General features: G+C 41.5%; 1 protein-coding gene across 5 annotated transcripts in view; it reads left to right on the top strand.

Moving 5' to 3' along the window:
- Positions 1 to 19,580, top strand: part of MFAP3L (microfibril associated protein 3 like) — a 38,655-nt gene that overhangs the window by 7,301 nt on the left and 11,774 nt on the right. For 3 of the 5 annotated variants that reach the window (XM_019715166.3, XM_074338314.2, XM_088792538.1), the window contains one exon: positions 13,404 to 13,827. The exons of 1 other annotated variant lie outside the window; for it this stretch is intronic. In XM_019715166.3, the coding sequence (XP_019570725.2) occupies positions 13,536 to 13,827 (292 nt within the window). In that variant the 5' untranslated portion in view covers positions 13,404 to 13,535. Of the gene's footprint in view, positions 1 to 9,933; positions 10,217 to 13,403; positions 13,828 to 19,580 lie in introns of those variants that run through there. One more of the 5 variants, XM_019715167.3, reaches the window with a different exon arrangement.

Raw genomic sequence — 19,580 nt, 5'->3', positions numbered from 1 at the left:
GGACTTTGGATTCCCTCTTGCCTTTGTAGGGCATCTGCTCCCTACCTCCAATGGCCATCTCCCCTTCTTTCACTGAGGTGGTAGTTTCTACTTCCTAAGTAATGGATCATCTGTCCCAAAGTCCCCTGGATCATTTCTGCTAAGAGGCCCTGGAGGCCTCTTCTTAATAGAATTTCTGGAGGGGTGATTGATAATAATTATGATGGTTTGGGTAGTTATGGTATTTCGACTATCGCCCACGCTGTGGTAGTCACGCATTGGTGATTGTGTTCAAATTACAAGAGCCCTGGACTGAGAGGCAGATGTGGTTCTACAAGGGTTGGTGGCTTGGCCTCTGCTTATTTCACTGTCATTGAGTATAGAACCACATCGGCCTATGCATGTCATTGGGTAGCCATACGGCTCAGATGGGATAACGTCTGTGGGAGTGTTTTGTGAGCCATAAACACTAGCTGCACGTAAGGGACATGGGCGTACTCTTAATAAGAATGAAATCAAGTCGAGTTTAAAGTACTGGGTCTCTTTCGGTCTGTTTCTCACTAAGATCCAGTTCTTAGTGAAAACCCTTGACGTGAGTGCTTCAGAGAAATGTTCATTGTGCAATTCCACTTTGTGATCATGGGCTGGTGAAGGAGGAAGGACACTAAAAAAAAAAAAAAAAAGGAAAAACTAAAGCTTTTTAAACCACCCTCTCCAGCAGTTATTGAGCATATTTTTTCAAATAGATGAAATTTTATTCTGATAAAAGAAGAAATCCTGCGTGGATCCAGTTCTGTCCTGTGACTCTGAATGGCCTTAATCAAACGACCAAAAAGACAAGGAATAAGGATTGGTTTCAACATAAAATATATAAACATAAAATACCAAAGTTGGTTTTCATTTCTGCAGCAATAAGAATGTAGATTTCAGGGGCTGGGGCTGGGGAAACTTTCCCCTTTCTCTCTAAGTTCTCCTAGCTGGTTGAATCATTAAAATGACATCAGGCAGATTAACAGGAGAAAAGCAAGTTTTCAAGATAAACATGGGGAATTCACATAAACATGAACATCCCAAAGACAATAAAGTAAAATGAAGAAAATATGTCATTCTGGACTAAGGTGAGGGAAGTAGGGATCTTGTACTTTAAAGGGAAGTAAGGCAAATCACAGAGAGATGAAAAGACTTAATGTTTCGTAAACAAACATTTGTGTTGGGCCATCTTGAATCAAGGACACGGGGAGAACTTTGATGCAATGGGTGTTGCTAGGTTCCTCCCTATAACACTTAGATCAGGTTAAACTATAGTTCTCTATGGGGAGATCTCCCTTCCTGGAGCAGGTCCACGAACTTACAGCCTCGTAGGCAGTAAGGGGGAAGGTCAAAGATTGGTTCTTCCTGAGCTTTCTGGGCCTTGATTGTATCCAGATCAAAATAATCAGCATGCCAGAGTGGCACACCTAGGGACAACTCCTTCTGAACCCCTCCCTACACAGGCATAGAAATTAGTCCCCATAAACTTGACTCATCTCAAACAGCAGCCCAGTCCTCTCACAGACTGGATTTCCTCCGCCTCCTTTCGTGTTGTCTTAGCTGCTGCCGCTAAGCCTGTGTGTGGAGCACCCCTGCCTCTCAGGACTCTGTACAGAAAGGAGGCATGTCTGAAGACTGGCTATGAAGAAATCTTGGTTGATATTTTAAAGTTACTATTGTGGTTACAAAAAAGAGATATTTACCTAGAATTTCTAAGAAATGGGTAGACTCTGTAGGAAACGCAGGGCAAATGTAAATGCCCAGTAAGTTAGTCATGTGTCTAAATGAAAGGGCAATAGAAATACGTAGTAAATATCAGCAGACAACGCACACATGCATGGTGTAGTTAATGCTACAAAGAAAAAGGCAGGGTACCTGAAAACAGAGACTGATGGGGGTGGAGCACACTGTTTTATGTAAGATGACCCGGGAGGACCTTGTTGATGAGGTGACATTTGAGCAGAGGCCTGAGAATCAGAAAGGAAGTGTAGGAATGAGCCTTGTGGGTACCCCGGGGACTGGTTCCAAACGGAAGGAGTAGCAAGTGCAAGGGTCGCGGTGTACCTGGCACATTCCAGGATTAGCAGAGCCCCAGGTAGCTGGTGGGGAGTGAGAAACAAAAACAGGGGGTGGGCGGGCAGCGAGGGGCCAAATATCGTAGAGGCCATGGAAACGTCTCCTCTAGCCTTTACCCTTGAATGAGAAACCCCTGGAAATGTACACAGTAATAACTTAGGAATATTAGTGTTTTATTTATTTTCTTTGAGGCTTCCCCATGCACAGATTATTACTCACCATTCCAAAAAATAATTTTTAAAAAGTAATGAATGCCTCATGCCTAGCACAGTCAACAAATATTTGAGCACCAACCACATTTTGTTATAGAGGAATTTTATAATTTTCATGCTAAAAAATTATAGCTCAAAATTACAGGAGCAGCCACCAGACCTTTCAGTAGTGAATTATCAAGTGAAACGAAGTTTTCAAGGCCTCATACTGGGGCAGTGATAACCATCAGCCCCTCAGTGGTACAGCAAGGATTTACACAGCCAGTGGCCCTTGGTCTGAGGGGGAGAGTCTGGGTCAGTGGCATGGCCACAGGTGTGAAGGTGATTACCTCCATTCGTCCAGGTAGCAAGGCGTGAGCTGCAAGGCTCAGCCCTTGCTTTGAGCGTCCCCAACAGTGGGGTTGGATGGAGAGAACTGCATCTGTCACTATGAGGAGCATGCTTCCCTGGCAGCCTCCCATCTGGCCCATCCTGCCTTCCTGTAAAGGAGCCCTGCAAGAATCTGAGCTGATTCACCTCTGCAGTGTGCTGAGGGCATCTGGAGGGTCCAGATGGGGGTGGTGGTGTCCAAAGACTTTGGAAACTTGAATCTGTTTTCTCCCTCATTATATTGTCCAGGATATAAGGAACACTCAAGTTACATTCCCTATAGAGAACAAGTTACCATGTGCTATATGGGGCACAAGCTGGCTCCTGGGCCCTCTGCCATGTCCCAACTGGCTTGGCAATCCCAGTACTTTGCCCAAGTTGAATTCCCTCCAATGGGAATCTTCCATCTGTACATGAACAAACCCCCTTACTCTTTCCCTCTTCTCTCCACCCCTCACCATTTCTTCCTTTCACCAGCCCCCTGTCTGTTGTAGTCACAGAATAGTAGATTTGGAAGGCACCTAAGAGATGGGTGTGGGCTCAGGGGTACCAGCTAACTGCCAAAGGTCATCTACTAGTAAATGGAAAAACTGAGGAATGGAGCTAGTATACCACTCCCAGTTTGTGGGTCTTAATCCTAAAATGCTAAACTTGTCTTCTCTTCACAACTCACCCCCAAATTTCTGTTCTTGACCTTCACCTCAAAGCCCATCCCATTTCATATCTCAGGAGCCTGATCTCACCCCTTTACTGTGTTATGATCTCAGCTCCCTGGACACAGGGAGACGTGCAGCAAGTTCTTCACAGTGACTGTTGCTTGGTACGCTGGATGCATTCCTGTTGTGACTCTCTGTCTTGGCTGGGTACTATTAATACTTCACACTCATAATGAGTTCAGTAGCTTTATCATGGGCCGTCCCACCACAGAATAACCAATCTTTTGTTGCTGTGGGAAACTGCCATCCAAGTTCCAGACAAGTGCATTGTATTTGGCCATTTGGGAAGCCATCTGTGGACAATCAAATGGGAGAATTGAGAAAGGCACTTTCACTATTAAGGCCTTAAGAGTTCACCAAGTATGCCAGATTCCACCAGAAAATGCAAACTCACCATTGCCTCAGGCCATGAATCGTGTTTAGGAAAGCATGCTAAGAACATTATTCTCTGATTTATAGACCAGTGTGTTCTGCAGGCTGCACAGGGGACATGTGTTTGCCTCCTCCATCCAGGCAGAGTGCTGGCCAACCTGGACTTGCAGACAGGCAGCTAGGGGCCAGCTCCTCAATAAAACAGCCCCCCGGTGTGTGGGATCCTCTGGCCATCTTTCCAGGCCAGAGGAGAGTTCTGACTCATTGAGGTGTCCAGGCTTCTAGAAACACATCAAGAACTTCTCGTGAAATGGGCTTGAGACGAAATTAAAACAAGAAGAATTGAAAGTTGGCAGTGGTGCTATAGATTAGCAGGTAACAGAAACTAATTGGACTATAGTGAAAAATTTAATCTCCCTATATACACACTCCCTATATACACAAGTGAATAGGGAGAATGTTTTCAAAGGGCACAATTTTTTTAAAGGGGCGGGGGAGACGCTGGGAAAAATATCTAATGATAGAGACAGAGCAAGACAGAAAGAGCTAGAGATGCTTCTGAACCAGCCTTAGGTTGGACACAGAATCTGATCATGATGGGGTCAGAGATAAAGAAAAATGCCAAGACAGCATAATAATCCTTTTATCTGCATTGTAATGTGTTTTGGGGATTGGCTTGGGCAGCATAAAGGCATCATCTCCCAAGTGCATCAATCCCATTTGTATTCAGTTCCCGAGTTCACGTTGTTCCCTGGACCATCAGATTTCTGAGGAAACATATCTTTGATCAATTAAGCATTTACATTAATTCTATTTCAGACCACTCGTTTAAAATGAGAATTTGAAGAAATAAATACACACTGAGACATCAATAAACTTCTCAAAAAGATATAGAATAGCCCTCATTGCATATCTCAACTGCTAGAACAATTTAAAAGTTGCCTTTGTGGCAAGAGATTTTAATGTACTATCAGGCCCAATCTGGGAGTGAGCTCTTTACCCTGGTTCTAAGCCACTGAGTTGTGGGCTCTGGGCAATTGCTTATGTTCTCTGGTCCTCCTTTTCTAATGTCGTATAAAGAAAAACTTGTGTAAAAAGACATCCAAGTTTTTCCAGATCTAATATTCTAGTTCTGTGAACAAATATGTTTGCTAGACCTGTTTTGATGTTGCCTAATGATAATCATTTTATCTGTAGAGGAAAGACTTTAATATAATTCTTTTCCTCTTCCTCCTTTTTAATCATTATATTTCTGAGAGCTTTATTTTAATCATCTTTTTTTATCAGAAAAATACACCATATAGAAAAAAATTTGATGAAGATCCAAGAATGGTTTCTTCATATTTTGCACCATCAAAAATTAAGTATTACAAAGATAGTATCTCTGGGCCTATAGTTCATTTTTAGGTTTGAAAAATAGTGATTTAAAACAGATCAGTTTTTTTAAATTAGTTTAAGGTGTACAAAACAATATACTTGTTAGATGTTTAAACCCCTCACAAAGTGATAACCCCCTCCCCTGATCTAAAAGTATGTGCCTTTTGTGTATCAAAAAAAAAAACCAAACAGTGTAAAATTCTGTAGAGCCTTTAACATTGGTGTAGTTGATAAAGCAGGAATGAGACCTTTTGTTCTAGCTCCTTCTAAATTGTTCAGTGAACTTAAAGAGCTCATCTGGTGGTCATCCACAGCAGTCCAGCAAGCCAGGGTGTATATTTTGTTCTACCCATTAAGTAGCTGGAATTCATCCTAACACCACAGCCAATAAACAAAGGGTGTACCGAGAATGCTATGAGGTCACCTTCCCTTCATTTCTTTTTCCTTCTAGGGGCCAACTACTTTCATAAAATAGACCCTAATTCTCCCCATGATATGCTGCCGTACAGCTTTTAATTTATGACAAGTTCATAAATTTAAATGTCACTGCTGCTACTTGTCATCATGACACCTTCATCAGTCAGGGGTTGCAGGGAGAGGAGAGTGTGAAGCTAGGAAGAGATGTGAATAGACCAGGCGGGAAGTACGATGGTCTCTGCTTGGCCACTGCCATCAGATAAGCCTTCGTCCAAGCATAGCCCTGAGTGGACAGTGCTGCCCAAGGGAGTTGTTAGTTGAAATTCCTAATTCATGTATTCACGTGTATTCCACTTACAGGCATTGGTTCTCAGCAAATGAGACACTCCTTTCCTCAGAGAGCTGTTGGTATAACCATAAGCCCCACTGCTCGGCAGGTCTGGTGTTATGTTAACTTGTTCTACAGTCAGTCAGTCATGAAATACCGTATATTCTAATTCCTGTTCCTCTTTTGGATCTGCCAGTGTCTTTCCTTCCCCACTACCTTTTAGTCCAGGCCCCCCTTTCTCTCTTTCCTTCCTGGATATTGTAGTACGCTCTTAGCCGTCTCTGTATCATCAACCGCACTATGAACAAGGTGATCTTTCTAAACACAAAACTGGCTATATCACTACCCCTTTTCAAAACCTGCAGGGTGCCCCATCCTTACGATTCCATACCATCCCTGCATTATCGGGGCCAGCCTGCCTTTCCAGCCGGCGCCCCCTTCTTCCGCACACCACTAGCAGTGCCTAATTATGTACATTTTCTCCAGTTGTGCCAGTTTCTCTCTAATCACCGTTTCTTTGACTATGCTCTTTCTCTTTTCGGGTCAGCTTCTCTTTCCTGGTCTAGTTGGTGAACTCCTTTATAATTAAACTAAAGGGTCGCTTCTCTTAAAAAGTCCTTCCTGGACCCCAGACCATTTGGGTTTCCTTTCCTAGACCACAGTGGACCCACGGCACCTCTCTGATGGGGTAGTTATCACACTGTCTTATGATTGTCATTTTACTTTACCCTCTTCCTCTATGAGATTCTTGGATGACAGGGGTAAAGGCTGTGTCTTACTTTTGTACTCCTCACTCCTGGCTCTGTACCTGGCACAGGGACATTTCTCCATCAACGTGTATTGATTTGGATTGAATTGATCTGTCTGGGTGCTTCTGAAAGTAAAAATAATGCTCTTCCATATTTTCATGTAATGATCACGTTTGTCATCTGAGTCAGGAATTACTTTTTTGTGACTAGAAGCATCGAGAATCTTTACACCAATAGATTCTAGAACACGCATAGGGAAGATAGAAGGACAGTATGAATCTCTTCCTATAATATGACTTTGAGCACTGAGATAAATTTTAGCTCACTTAGCAGTGAAATGATTTGATTCTAAACTGTAGTAATTGAAACAGGAACATTCTTGTTCTACAAATTTCTTGGCCTTTGACTTTTGGTGCTCGTATTCCGTTTTCAGACATCACCTTATCTACCTCAAAACTGTTGATCTTGAAAGACGTTAGGGGAGAAAGAATGGGCTAGTGAGTATTCTGTTGTTATAATTTTTCTTAAAAATTGCAAAAGAAAATCATTTTTAAATGCTGTTTAAAAAAAGATTCTAGTGTGGATATTTTTCATTAATTAACGATAATATGGGAAAGGAAGTTGCAGAAATATATCCATAGCTAAAATAGTCTCAGTTGGCTACCAATTTTGAGGTTAGCATTTAGGATGTAATTAGTATTTTAGTGCCTCTGTCCATTTCACACGAAATTGGGATTTCCCTTCCTGGCTTCATGAGAAGAAACCTATCAAGAATGTGTCTCAAACGCAAAGGCAGCCTTGGTGGTTGTGCCATCATTTACGCACAAGTGACAGTAGTGGTAACTCTCAGTAGATGTTGTGACAAAATCCACTTGTGTAACTATGAAATTATTCATCATAGTTGATGGGAAAATGCCAGCATGAACACTGCCAAGAAAAAACAATAATGTATATTCATTTAGTTCAAACACCCATTTAACAAGAGGCCCTTTTCCTCCCAATTCCAGAAATACATGGTCAGTAGTTATGTTGTATTATAGGTGGAGAAACAAAAAATAAGGCTCAACGAAGCATATTATTAAACATTTTTAGATAAAATACAATTGTTGGGAGGTAAGAAAGGGATTGAGTTAAAAAAGGACAGGTGATGTTTGCTAACTATTTTCCCTTTTGTTTTCTTTATAGAAAATGAAGTATTCTAGGAACGTTTCCCCAAAGGCCATTAGCAAACACATGAAGTTTAACAATCTGTCCATTGTAGCTTTTGTTAAACCCTGGTTTTGGAATCTGCGGCCATTGCCTTTGTATTTTGAAGGACTGTATTTTAAACTGTTGGATTATAGTACATGTGGTTCATTCTTTAGTGGCTAAAATGTCTTTCAAAATATTACATAGTGTTACTAACTGAACTTTTTATAATGCAGCCTGTAAAATCTGACAAGCTGAACAAAGTACATTTGTAGAATATGTCCCCAAATGTCCCAAGTGACATGGTGTTTTTATGTTCTGGCAACTCATTGTGAGTTTACTCTTAAACAATTCGACTCCATGTAAGTATAGCTTCATCAGGCAAGCGTGTAAGCATGACGGTGGCGCCTGTTATTAAGGAAATTCTGCAGAATTCTATGCCAGACTTCCTGCCATTGAGGAGCTCTCCTTGTAATTGAAGAGTTTCCTCAAGACGAAACTGAAATAAGTGCAAGATCGTATGCCAGGGAGGAGTGTCAGAAGTTTGGTACAAGCTGCAAGTGCCATGGAAAGGTTAGAAGAACTGGGATCTCTAAGCTGTGGGATTCATGAGAAGGGGAAGGTGGAATTTGAAATGGATGCTGGGTAGGCAATCAACAAATGTCTATTCTAAGTGTCACCCAGACTGGCAGCGTTCCTTCTACCTACCCACCCCTAAGCCTATACCACCTGTGGAACATAATGAAATGATCTGTCTCTCTCTCCCTCCTAGACTGTGACCATGGCCTATGCTATGACTGAGCTTTGGAGGACTTTCAGCCCCACCTCCCAAATCCCTAGCAGTGTGCCCAACGCATAATAAATACTTTTAAAAAAATATCTAAACTGAAAGAGCATGATGTGAGATCTAGTGGATTCTTACCAAAAATGATGAATTCATTAGTGTTAATCAATTAAATGCCTCATTTTCAAAAACTAAATGTTCACAGCGAGTGTCAGAATAAAAATGCTTTGATATGAACAACCTATAAATTATACATTATGTTTTCTTAGTTAACTTACCAAACCAGTACCTTAGTTAACTGTACCTTAGTTAACTTTTCAAAACCAGAGAGGATGAGAGGATGAATGGGGGGAGGGAGGAATGAGTTTGCTAACCGACATTCCCGCATTCACGTGAAAAATCTCTTTCTCTGTACATCGTAAGGTCTCTACAGGGACTAAATGTAGTTTCAGAACAGTTGCTATGTTTCTAGCCCAGAGCACCTACTGACATTCAAATATAATAGAACAGCAGTATCACCTTCTTTTTATTCTTGCTAGCACAATGCGTTTGGAAAGTATAACACTAATGTGGCTGGCCTTGGTTTGAAAACAGCTCTTGAGTTATACATTGTAAAACTCAGTTTGATTTTCCATTTGTTGCATTCTCCCTAATTGTGAAAAAAAAAAAATGTTCCAGTATATTTACTACACATATTTATTAGAACCTAGCTCCTACTTTGTCTTGTCTCTGATTCTCTTCCAAGGTAGTCAGGCCTCTGCCCTGACGTAGGCACCAGGGAGTCAAGATGAGCCGCCCCAGCTACCGCCCTCCAGGTGCTCACTGCAGCGTCTCTCTAGCAGGGCAACTCATGCCTTTTCAGACGTGAGTCCATGCAAAAGAACCCAGTGCTGAAAATCACTTGTTATTAGTTCTGGTGGTGGGATGGCAGTCAATAATGAATTAAACCAAACTAAAAACATGTCTTTTCAATGATACAAATTAAAATAAAAATCCACTTGAGAAGCATAATTTCAATAAAGGCTGCTTCATACATTATTAGTAATTCTTGTTTATCAAACCCAGCAGTGTGTAAATGCTGTATGTACATTTGATCATGAATCATTATAATTGTCCTGTACGTGATAAGTACTTGGCCAGAAACACATAGCTGATAAAGGTAGTTAGATCCAGGATCCTGGCCCATTCTACCCAAAACCTGAGGCTACTCTCTTATCAACCATTCGACAACTTTCCAGTTAAAAGGAAACAACACATTTGGCCAAGTAAAGAGGAACGTTGACAAAGTCATAGCAGGGTATCTGCACTCCCTTGCAGCCTGTGCTATCTCCCGTAGCCATGCGATTCCTGCTGCTGCAGTAATGTGCTCGCCTTCCTGGCACAGGAAGACACTCATCTAGGTGGGAGTGTGCAAGTCTACAGCACTGAGAAAACTTGTCCTTCCCCTTGAACTAATCTGTGGTCTGAAGCCATTTGTCACCCCCTGGCACCTCTTCGGCTCTATTGTCTACAGCCCTGGAATAATCATTTCTGCCTTTGGAGAGAGATTCATTCATTCAGCAATTTACTGTGCATCTAAAGTGTCAGGGATGACGACTTCAGACACTGCAGATACAAAGGTAAGTGAGGCAGACAGCATGGCCGGTGTGGCATGGGCATACGGATAGACAGAAACGTCAGTGACACAGAATAAAGAGTTTAGAAATAGACTCACTGTTTTTGACACGAAAGCCAAAATAATCTATTAGAGAAAGGAGAGTCCTTTTACAAATCGTGCTGAAACAACCAGATATCCATTTGGGGGGAAAATGAACCTCAATCCATACCTCATGCCAGATGCGAGAAGAATTGGGATGGATCAATGTAAAAAATACAACTGGGAAGGGACACGGGAACTTTGGGTGGTGATGGAAATGTTCTAAATCTTTTATTTTGGTAGTTACACATCGGTGTATCAATTTGTCAAAACCCATTAAAAGGTATACCTAAGATAGGTGTACATTTTGTTTATAAATTATACCACAGTAAAATTGATTTTTAAAAAGAAATCATAATCGATCACTCCCTTGCTTAAAATTTTCCAATGTATGTTAGATAAAACCCAAACTCCTCAATCTGCAGAGCCCTAAGTGACCTGGACCTGTCTACTTCTCTGACCCATCTTGTTAGCGCACTGCTTACTTTTGATGTTCCTTCTTTCTGGACTGCCCTTCTCCCAGGTTTAGCCGTGGTTGATTCCTAAAGAGCCCCAGCTCAGGGGCCACCTCCTCAGTGAAGTTCTACCAGATCACCTAACTCATCACTCGAGTACATCATGGTGTGTTTTTCAAAGTGTGCATCATTAGCTATAATTCTTATTTACATGGAATTTATTACTTCCTTTTCCTCTCGAGAATATAATTTCCACATAACAGGAAAGATCTGTCTTCTTTACTCTCATATCTCTAAAACCTAGAATAGTGCCTGCCTAATAGATGTTGAATAATTATTTTTTGAGTGAGTTGAAAGGGTAAGGAATTCAGATTCTATAATATAGACAGTGCAGAAACATTCACGGTTGCTAAGTAAAGAAATGGCAGCATATAATTTGTTGCAGAATGGTTCGAGGGACTGGACTGGGAACTGGGGAAAGCGTGAAGGCAGGCAGACCTTTAGAAAGCTACCACACCATGTCTGGTAAGAAGATAGCCCCGAACTGAGGCTCACTCAGAGGAGATGGAAAGGATGGAACAATCCAAACAACATTTAAGACGTAGACTCAACAACGTGTAGTTACTGATGCTCCGAGGGGATGAGGGCAATAGTCGAAGTGAGGATTAATACCCATGCACTCCTGTGTAGGTGCTGCTGCTCTAAACTGAAGTAAGGGATCCAAGAAATGTAGTGTGTTTACAAGATAAGATGACTTAAAAAGAAAACAGAAGGAAGAGAAGGAGAAAGGAGGCGGAGGAGAAGAAGAGGAGGAAGAGGAAGAGGAAGAGGAAGAAGAAGAAGAAGAAGAAGAAGAAGAAGAAGAAGAAGAAGAAGAAGAAGAAGAAGAAGAAGAAGAAGAAGAAGAAGAAGAAGAGAGTTTGGTTTGGGAACGTTAATTTTCAGTTACCTTCAGAACTTTCTGGCAAAGATGTCCAGTGGACAGTTAGTAATACCAGTTTGAAATGCAGGAAAAGAGTCGGGACGGAGGACATAGACTGGAGTTACTAGGTTGGAGGTGGTAATACAGGCATAGGAATAGAACCGTAGGATGAGCTGTGAGTTAACAGAGGGCCCATGATGAAACTCTAGGGGTTAGCTACCTTTTAAGGACTGGGAAGAAGAGGAACTAGTAAAGAATCATAAGAGCAGTTAGGAGGAACAGAGTGTGGAAACCGTGGAGAGAGAGAGAGTTTGGGGAAAGAACAGTTAATAGTGGCAATTCCCACAGAGATTTGGCCAGAGAAAGACTGAAAACTTAGCAACTAGAAGTGACTAGTGACTTGAGCAAGAGCTGTTTCAATAAAGAGCAAGCAAAATACAGAATGGAGTAATTTGAAGTAAACGGCAAGGGAGGAATTTAGGATAAAACGCAGGATTCTTTTTAAAAGGTGGGAAAGTGGGAATCCGTGTCATCAAGTCTGAGTAGGAGAAAAGTGTCTTTTGAGAAGGGTAGGAATACCACTGGGCTTAGGTGCTTGATTCAAAAGCTGTAAGGTGTCCATGGCGTTGTGGAAAGCAGATACTGAACCAACCAAGCCCTGAGAATCAGATTGCCGAATGTCACCAAAGGCCTGGCTCAGGTTGGAGATGGTTCATTTATTTTGGCCATAACATGAGTGTATGATTCTCTGCAGTGCTCCAGCCTCCAGGGTGTAAGAGCCAGGACAAGTGATCGGCTGGCTCACAGCTGTTTACTGGCAGTCATTGTGGCAGAGGACAAGGGAAGGATGTGGGGGACTGTGGTCTACATGATTGGGTCTAGACTGAGACAGAATTGGAGCATGCAGGTAAGGGTGGGGAGGGAGACAGAGACTGAGCAAAACAGAAGGGTAGAAAGTCAAGGGAGTGGAGTAAGACATCTGGGGGAATGGTAGAACTTCAGAATTCCTTGGAACTTTAGAATTTAGAATTTGAAGAGATGAAAGGTCCAGAGTGTGGCCCTACGATTGGTGGATGAAATGGAGGCTAAAGATTCAGGTGAAGGTTAGCTCTTTGGACGTGGCAGGGCAGCCACTCCTAATGTCACCTCATACATACTGACATTCCCCAGCCTCTGGGAGGCAGGCGAAGACTGAAACCAGGGAATTCAGTGAGTGATCAGGAGTCAGTAGATAACAATTACACAAAGCAGAGAGAGCGGGATGGCATGAAGCTCAAAGAAGCATGGGCAGTTGCATGAAAGGTGGGGGAGAAGAGTTAAGAGAATGCCAGCCTGATTGTGGTGGGGCCCTTCCCAATGCTGGCAGAGCTGTGACCGCTAAAACAGACAGGAAGTCACGTTCACTGGAAGATCAGAGGGTAAGGAACACCCCAGGTGAACAATCAGTTCATCCATGATGAACACTTGGTCATGCTACACGCAAGAAGCCTGAATCGGTTTTTGAAATATATAGATGTGTACCTACTAAAAGATCTATGTTTCAGGAGCAAAAGTAACAAAATTGTTTGTCACGATTTCTGTGAAAAATGTCATTTAACCTTTGGAACGTGTTCTGAATTTGTGTGTTGTTTAAAAATAATGTAGGTTTGTATTTTTGCTGGGTTTCTAACATTTTATAAATAATATTTTTAGTGTGAATGCTAATATTTATGTACATATTTTTTTTTAAACAGGTTCTTAATCAAGAACCAAGTCTATGGATCTAGGACAGGTGTGTCCCATGGCCGGCTCTGAACAGCGTGGTGTCCACTAGGAGATCCCGTTGGCAAATCATCTCTGTTGCCTTACAGAGCAAGCAAAGGAAGATGGATCGATTGAAGAGCCATCTGCCTGTGTGCTTTTTACCTTCTGTGCCCTTTTTAATCCTAGTATCCACTCTGGCGACTGCTAAAAATGTGACTAACAGCACTTTAAATGGCACTGCTGTGGTCTTGGGCTCTGTGCCCGTAATCATCGCCAGAACTGACCATATCATAGTCAAGGAAGGGAAGAGTGCCTTGATTAATTGTAACGTTTCTGGCGTCCCTAACCCACAGTTCAAGTGGTATAATTCCATTGGCAAGCTGCTGAAAGAAGAGGATGAGGAAAGAGGAGGAGGTAGGTTCTCAAGTTGGGTCAAATGTCACAAAATGTAAACACGGAATATGGAGCCAGCACACTGAATGGTAGTTGTCCTTATTCAGATCAATTTAAAGATGTCATTTTGTCTTTTTCTGAGGCAAGAGAGTGAAATACATATCCTTAAGGATTCAAAGCCGTAATTCATGTCTTTTTCACTCTTTAACTCAGGAGACAAAGGGCAAACATGAAAGTTTTTTAAAAGGCCTCTTGGCATTTTGTAATTTAATGCATACACATGGAATGGGGACACATGTAAAATGGATTTCCATTTGAAAAGGAGTTTGATTTTGTTTCATGGAACTGGTTCAAATACACAATACAGCAGTTGTTCACCACTACATGTCATGTTAATCTGTGGACTATGGATTTAAAGACCACACCTCTTAAGAGAAGTCTCTGTGCAAGTTCTCAGCCACTACTAACTATGCTTCTAGAGACCTGGTGGAGGTTTCTTGCCTGTTGAGGAGGAGGCCAAGGGGGAGAGTGAATGCATGTAGCCTGGTCTTTAATGAAGGAGGTTCTGGCCGAAAGTGTGAGTCCCCTACCTAAACACCTGAGCTTGCTTCAGGAAGAATTCCAACCAGAGAGAGGATTGCCTGGATCACTGAATCAGTACATTTCTTGTTGTCGATGTGAGAAGTAACTGTCTGCAAACCCAAGACTGATCCGATTGACTTGAAGGAGTTAATGTACTTTCCTAGCCTTTCCTGTGAGAAGAAGTAGGGGGTTGGGAGCTGGGGTGTAAAAAGACCATTGTGCTGCAGTAGCAGCTTATTAGTTTCTGCCCTCCTTTCACTCACATCGCCCTTCCCATTCCACAGCCCTTTAACCAGTGAACAATCCCCAGAAGAGTTTCTGCTCTAAGAAAACCTACATTTTTAATCTCTTTGCCGTGTTTTTCTTAATTGCTCTGACAAAGAATAGAGGCTAATGCCTTATGTCTTCTCAGGAGCTGAGTGGATGGAGTTTTCTTGCAGTTACATATTTCTGGTTCACAGCTGTGCCCCTCAGAGTTAAAGCTGCCAAAGTGTAACTGCCTGAGCTTGGGGTTTCCCTGTCGTGCTCTCACTGCCGTTGCTTTTGGTCAGCCATGCAAGGAGGTACAGCGTAATACAGCTTCTTCCCTTTAATGAAAATATTATATATTATGTATCATATGTATGTTTGGCTGTTTAACCTAGAAGAGGGGCACTCTTTCCCTACCATGTAACATTATGGGATCACAGAATTTTTAAATTAGAAAGGACCTTAGAAACAATATAATTGAAATTTCTCTTTTACTCAGTTTTCCCAAGGTCCTGGTGTTATTAGGTGTCTGTGACTAAGAATCGTTACTACTGACATTGGAAAGATGAGACACCATCTAGCCCACAATTGGATCCCATTCCTACAGTTCCTTCCTCCCAGACTACAAGTGAACAGGAAGTGACATCATAGTTGTGAAGGGGGGGCAGTAACCATGGTAACATATACACACTCAGGTCCCTGTAATTCATCAGGTCTTTTCTGCCTCTTCAAGGAATATCCATGTGACTGAATTGAGGGGAGCAAGAACTCAGACCTGAATCTACCTTTCACAGGGACCCTGGAGCAAAGGTCATCCCCGGGTATTAAAGAGTTGGGGTTGAGGCACTAAATGCTGAGTCCTAAAGAGGAAAATAATGGTATTGGGACCTGAATTTCAATCGCGACATCATGAGTGCTGTCCTGAAGCAGTAGTACCTTACTGCTTCAAAGAGATCATGTGATGTCTTTATTGAAAAGGTCCTGTAACTACGAACTCAGTCTTGGCAAACAGACTCTGCACCTTGCCTGCTTCATCTCTGCGTTGGGAGATTGGACTAGATGGCAGTTATATTGGGCTCAATATTCTTTTGTTTTGTGGGTGGTCAGGTGGTCTGTAGGAGCAGCCTGCCAGTGACCCCTGAACCAGTGGTAGCCAGTCGAAAGCCTTTGGCACAGAGAACTGCTCCATCAGAACTCAGCACTGTCAGCCTATTTGTAGCTGGCAGCCTTGCTAACAAATCAGGTAGCTGTTTTGAAATCTCATAAGGAAGATGCACTGTAGATTTTTAAAAAGAACTCGTGATACTAGTACTTGATGTTCCAGCTCAGCTTTTGTAATTACAATGCCTAATAATAGTAATTTCAGAACATAAGCAACATGGGGTAATATACAAAACACGATACCTAACAACCAAGCAAGACATAGGAAATAGTAGAATTGAGACTCTTCCTCATAAAATATTAGAATTTTACTCTTACAGTGGCCTATTAAAGGACCCATAGTCTTTAACCCATCATTTCTAATGGAGAAAATGACTGTATTATAACATGGACATAGATTTCAGTTTTCAGGATGATAGGCTAGAAGTTTAAATGGAGCAGTATTTCATTTTTAACTCCAAGAAGTGATTGAATATAGTATGAAAAATGATGCTAATGTCCTGGAACGTTACTTAGATACAGTAGACTACTGTTACAACCAAACTCACAAAATGAGTGTAATTTTCATTAACAACCACTACCATTGATTAAGCCCCTGTAGCAACTTACATATATTATTTCTAATCCTTACATGTAGCATGACAGTTAGGTATTATTAATCCTCATGTTTATAGATGAAAAACCAGAGGAATGGAGAGGAAATGACACAACCAAAGTGCAGGCAAGCGAGTATTTATTCTCCCTCTGGGCCCAGCCAATATCTGCTCATCCTTCAGGTCTCAGTAGGTGAAAACTGTTGGCCAGCATCTGCCCAGACTGAGTGAATGAGAGAAGCCTCCTTGGGTGGAAAAGGCATTGTAACTACATAACAGTCCAATAGTGGGAGGGTGTGTGCTGTAACATGTATACATGGCAGACACAGATGTATTGAAACTCATCTGGTGAGTTGCTCCAGAAGCACACTAACACTTGCTTTGTGATTAGCCTGGAAAGGAACACTTTCTTGTGTATGCTGAAAACATGAGATCGCTATTCTTCATGCCCGCCCCACTTGTCCTAGACAGAACAGGGAGGCTATTTCCTGTCATTGGCACAAGCTGCTTTGCTTTCCTTCCCTGGTGCTTGTCATTTCAGTTCCACAAGATCAGGAGAGGCCAGTGTGTAATCTATTTCTGGAGAAAGACTTTGGTGATTTTTTTGTTTTTTGTGTTCTTTTTTTGTTTGTTTTCTTTTTGTTTGTTTGTTTGTTTTGGGTTTGTTTTTTTTTTGTCATTCACTAAAGGACCAAGTTGGGGTGGTGCACCAACCATATTACAAAAATAGCTCAGAATTCAAATGACATGAATAACCACAAATGGCCACGAAATGTGCTGGTTTCAATTTTCCTTTTGCTAGAGTTGAGTAGAAATACATAGTTGTCAAAAAGTACTATGAAAAAGTCCCAGTTATTTCAGGTACTAATTATCGAGTGTTTTTCTGACTTTGAACCATTTAAATGCACAGATGATAAATCTGATGACAAATAACAAGCATTTCAAGAAAATCAGCTGGTGTGGGCCTTTGTAAACATGTCTGGCTTGTTGTGAGTTTAAAATCTTCCTTAAAGTTAGGTTTTAGACTTTTCTGTGAATTTGTTTTCAGTATTCTTGTAGCATTCTGTCACCCAAAACAATTGAGACTTATCTTTGAAAATAAACATACACATAGTAAAGTGAGCTGAACTACAGCTACTGTCACAGTTGTCACAACTGCTACTCTAGTAGCTCTGTGGAATTCATCATTATAAATTTTGCATTTAGCTTATATCACTACTGGTTTTCATCTCTCTACTTTTCAGACTTTTTTAATAGAATTGCCTTTTTACTACTTCTGCAAGGGACAACAAGCTGTACCAGCCAAGTTTTAAGACTGTAGTGTATCACCTACCTACTTAATATAAATGGAAGGAGATCCGTTTCCACAGCATTAAATGTAAATTATCCTCGGCCTCTAAGATCAGCATGAAGTGGAATGTTAACTTAGGAAAATATTATACTGACTCCTCTTTTAGCATTCTAAATATTTGAGATAAAAAAACCAACTTATCAAAAGCCATTAAACAAAATATATGTAATTATGAAAATATTATTGGCAATTCAGAAGAAGCACATGATAATCTTTCTTTGAACAAGTTTGTTAACTTTTCTGAGCCACAGTTTTCCTAGCTGCAAAATGGAGACAATTCTTTTTATTACCAGGTGAGGTTGTGAGTCTTAAATAAACGATTGTGTATTAAATGCTCAGTAGAGTTCCTGGACTATACCAAGCTGTCACCAAGTGGCAACTGCTGCTATGGGTAATACTGTCCTACAAGTATATTGTCACAATCCTAGATTCCAAGTGCTTAAATCTCTGCTTTATAATATAGTGTGTTTTGTAAAGCAAGGAAATCATTTCGCTTCCCCTTTCCTAAAACCTCACGTTTGTGTACAAAGGGCCCACTGATATGAAATATGCTTCTGTCTCTGGAAAACAGCGTATGTGGAAATTACAAAGTACATTATGCACAGGATGAACTTTACATTTGCCTAACCCAGTGGTTTTCATCTAGGGTCTCTTTTCCCCCCAGAGGACATTTGGCAAAGGCTAAAGACAGTTTAGTTGTCATAACTGGAGGGAGGAGGGGAAGGAAGGGGAGAGAGTATGCTACTGGTATCTAGCAGTCAGAAGCCAGGGCTGTGGTTAAACGTCCTACAGTGCACAGGATTAGAGCCCTACAAAGAATTATCCAGGGCAAAATGTCAGTAGTGCCCAAGTTGGGAAACCTTAATCTAATCCAAAGAAGCACTCTTCAGCTAACTAAAGAATCATTTCAAAGTAGATCTTCAAGTGAGTTGTTTGAACTCATAATGTGTTTTCCCGTAAAAGTGGTTTAATTTGTGGTACTTTGATTTATTTTCCAAATTGAGTCATATTAAGATCCAACCTGGCAGCTAACCACCATTTAGAGTGTTTCCTTAATGAGATGTGCTGCATCTGGGATGTGAGCCCAGAATGCCTTAGTCTTAGCCATGAAAAGACCCTTCTAGATCCGTCTCTGATAAGGATGACAGCCGAGATTCCCAAAATGGAAGCTATTTATATGAGCCTAGTGTAGGGTCCTCTTGTCTTGGAAGACCCACAGCTACTATCAGAACAGACTAATGCTAGCCCGCATGGAATTACATGGAATTAAAAGTACTTGGCACTGTTTTTAAAATTAAGATTACCAGATCAAATTAGTAGGAGTGTCAAATATTTCCTTTACCAGGAAATGAAAAGACAGTAGGCTCATTTTAGATATTATTTCTACCTTTAAGGAGAGCAGAAGTGCAAGCTCTTAACAATAGCACAATCCTTCCACCCCCACCTTCCTGAGCCGAAAGCCCAGCTAAGCCTGTGTTATCCCAGGCTACTTTGGCTCCACATTATGTAGGAAATAGCTTGTTAGAGCTGCCCTAGTACTCTTTGAAGAGGTCCCTTGGGAGGATTGGGGAGGGTGGGCACAAGAGCCCTTGCAGCTCGCAATGTTTACAACCTGACTCTGCAGCGGCTTCAAGGAGCTGTCATCTACTGCAGAAGTGCTGTAACAGGTGCAGCCATGCAGGGCTAAATTTGTTTTCAATTATGTTTAGTAAAAAGGCATAGATCCTTTCTCTTCTGTAGCCTATATTTCACATATTGGAAAATAAGCACCACATTTAGAGCCACAAAGCCACACGTGGCATTTTATTCTTACGTGAAGAGTTGTCAATTCAGTGCGA

The sequence above is a fragment of the Rhinolophus sinicus genome, chromosome 15, assembly GCF_057876585.1.
Source record: "Rhinolophus sinicus isolate RSI-liver-muscle chromosome 15, RSI-T2T, whole genome shotgun sequence".
Lineage (NCBI taxonomy): Eukaryota > Metazoa > Chordata > Mammalia > Chiroptera > Rhinolophidae > Rhinolophus > Rhinolophus sinicus.
This window is presented reverse-complemented; position numbering and strand designations above follow the sequence as displayed.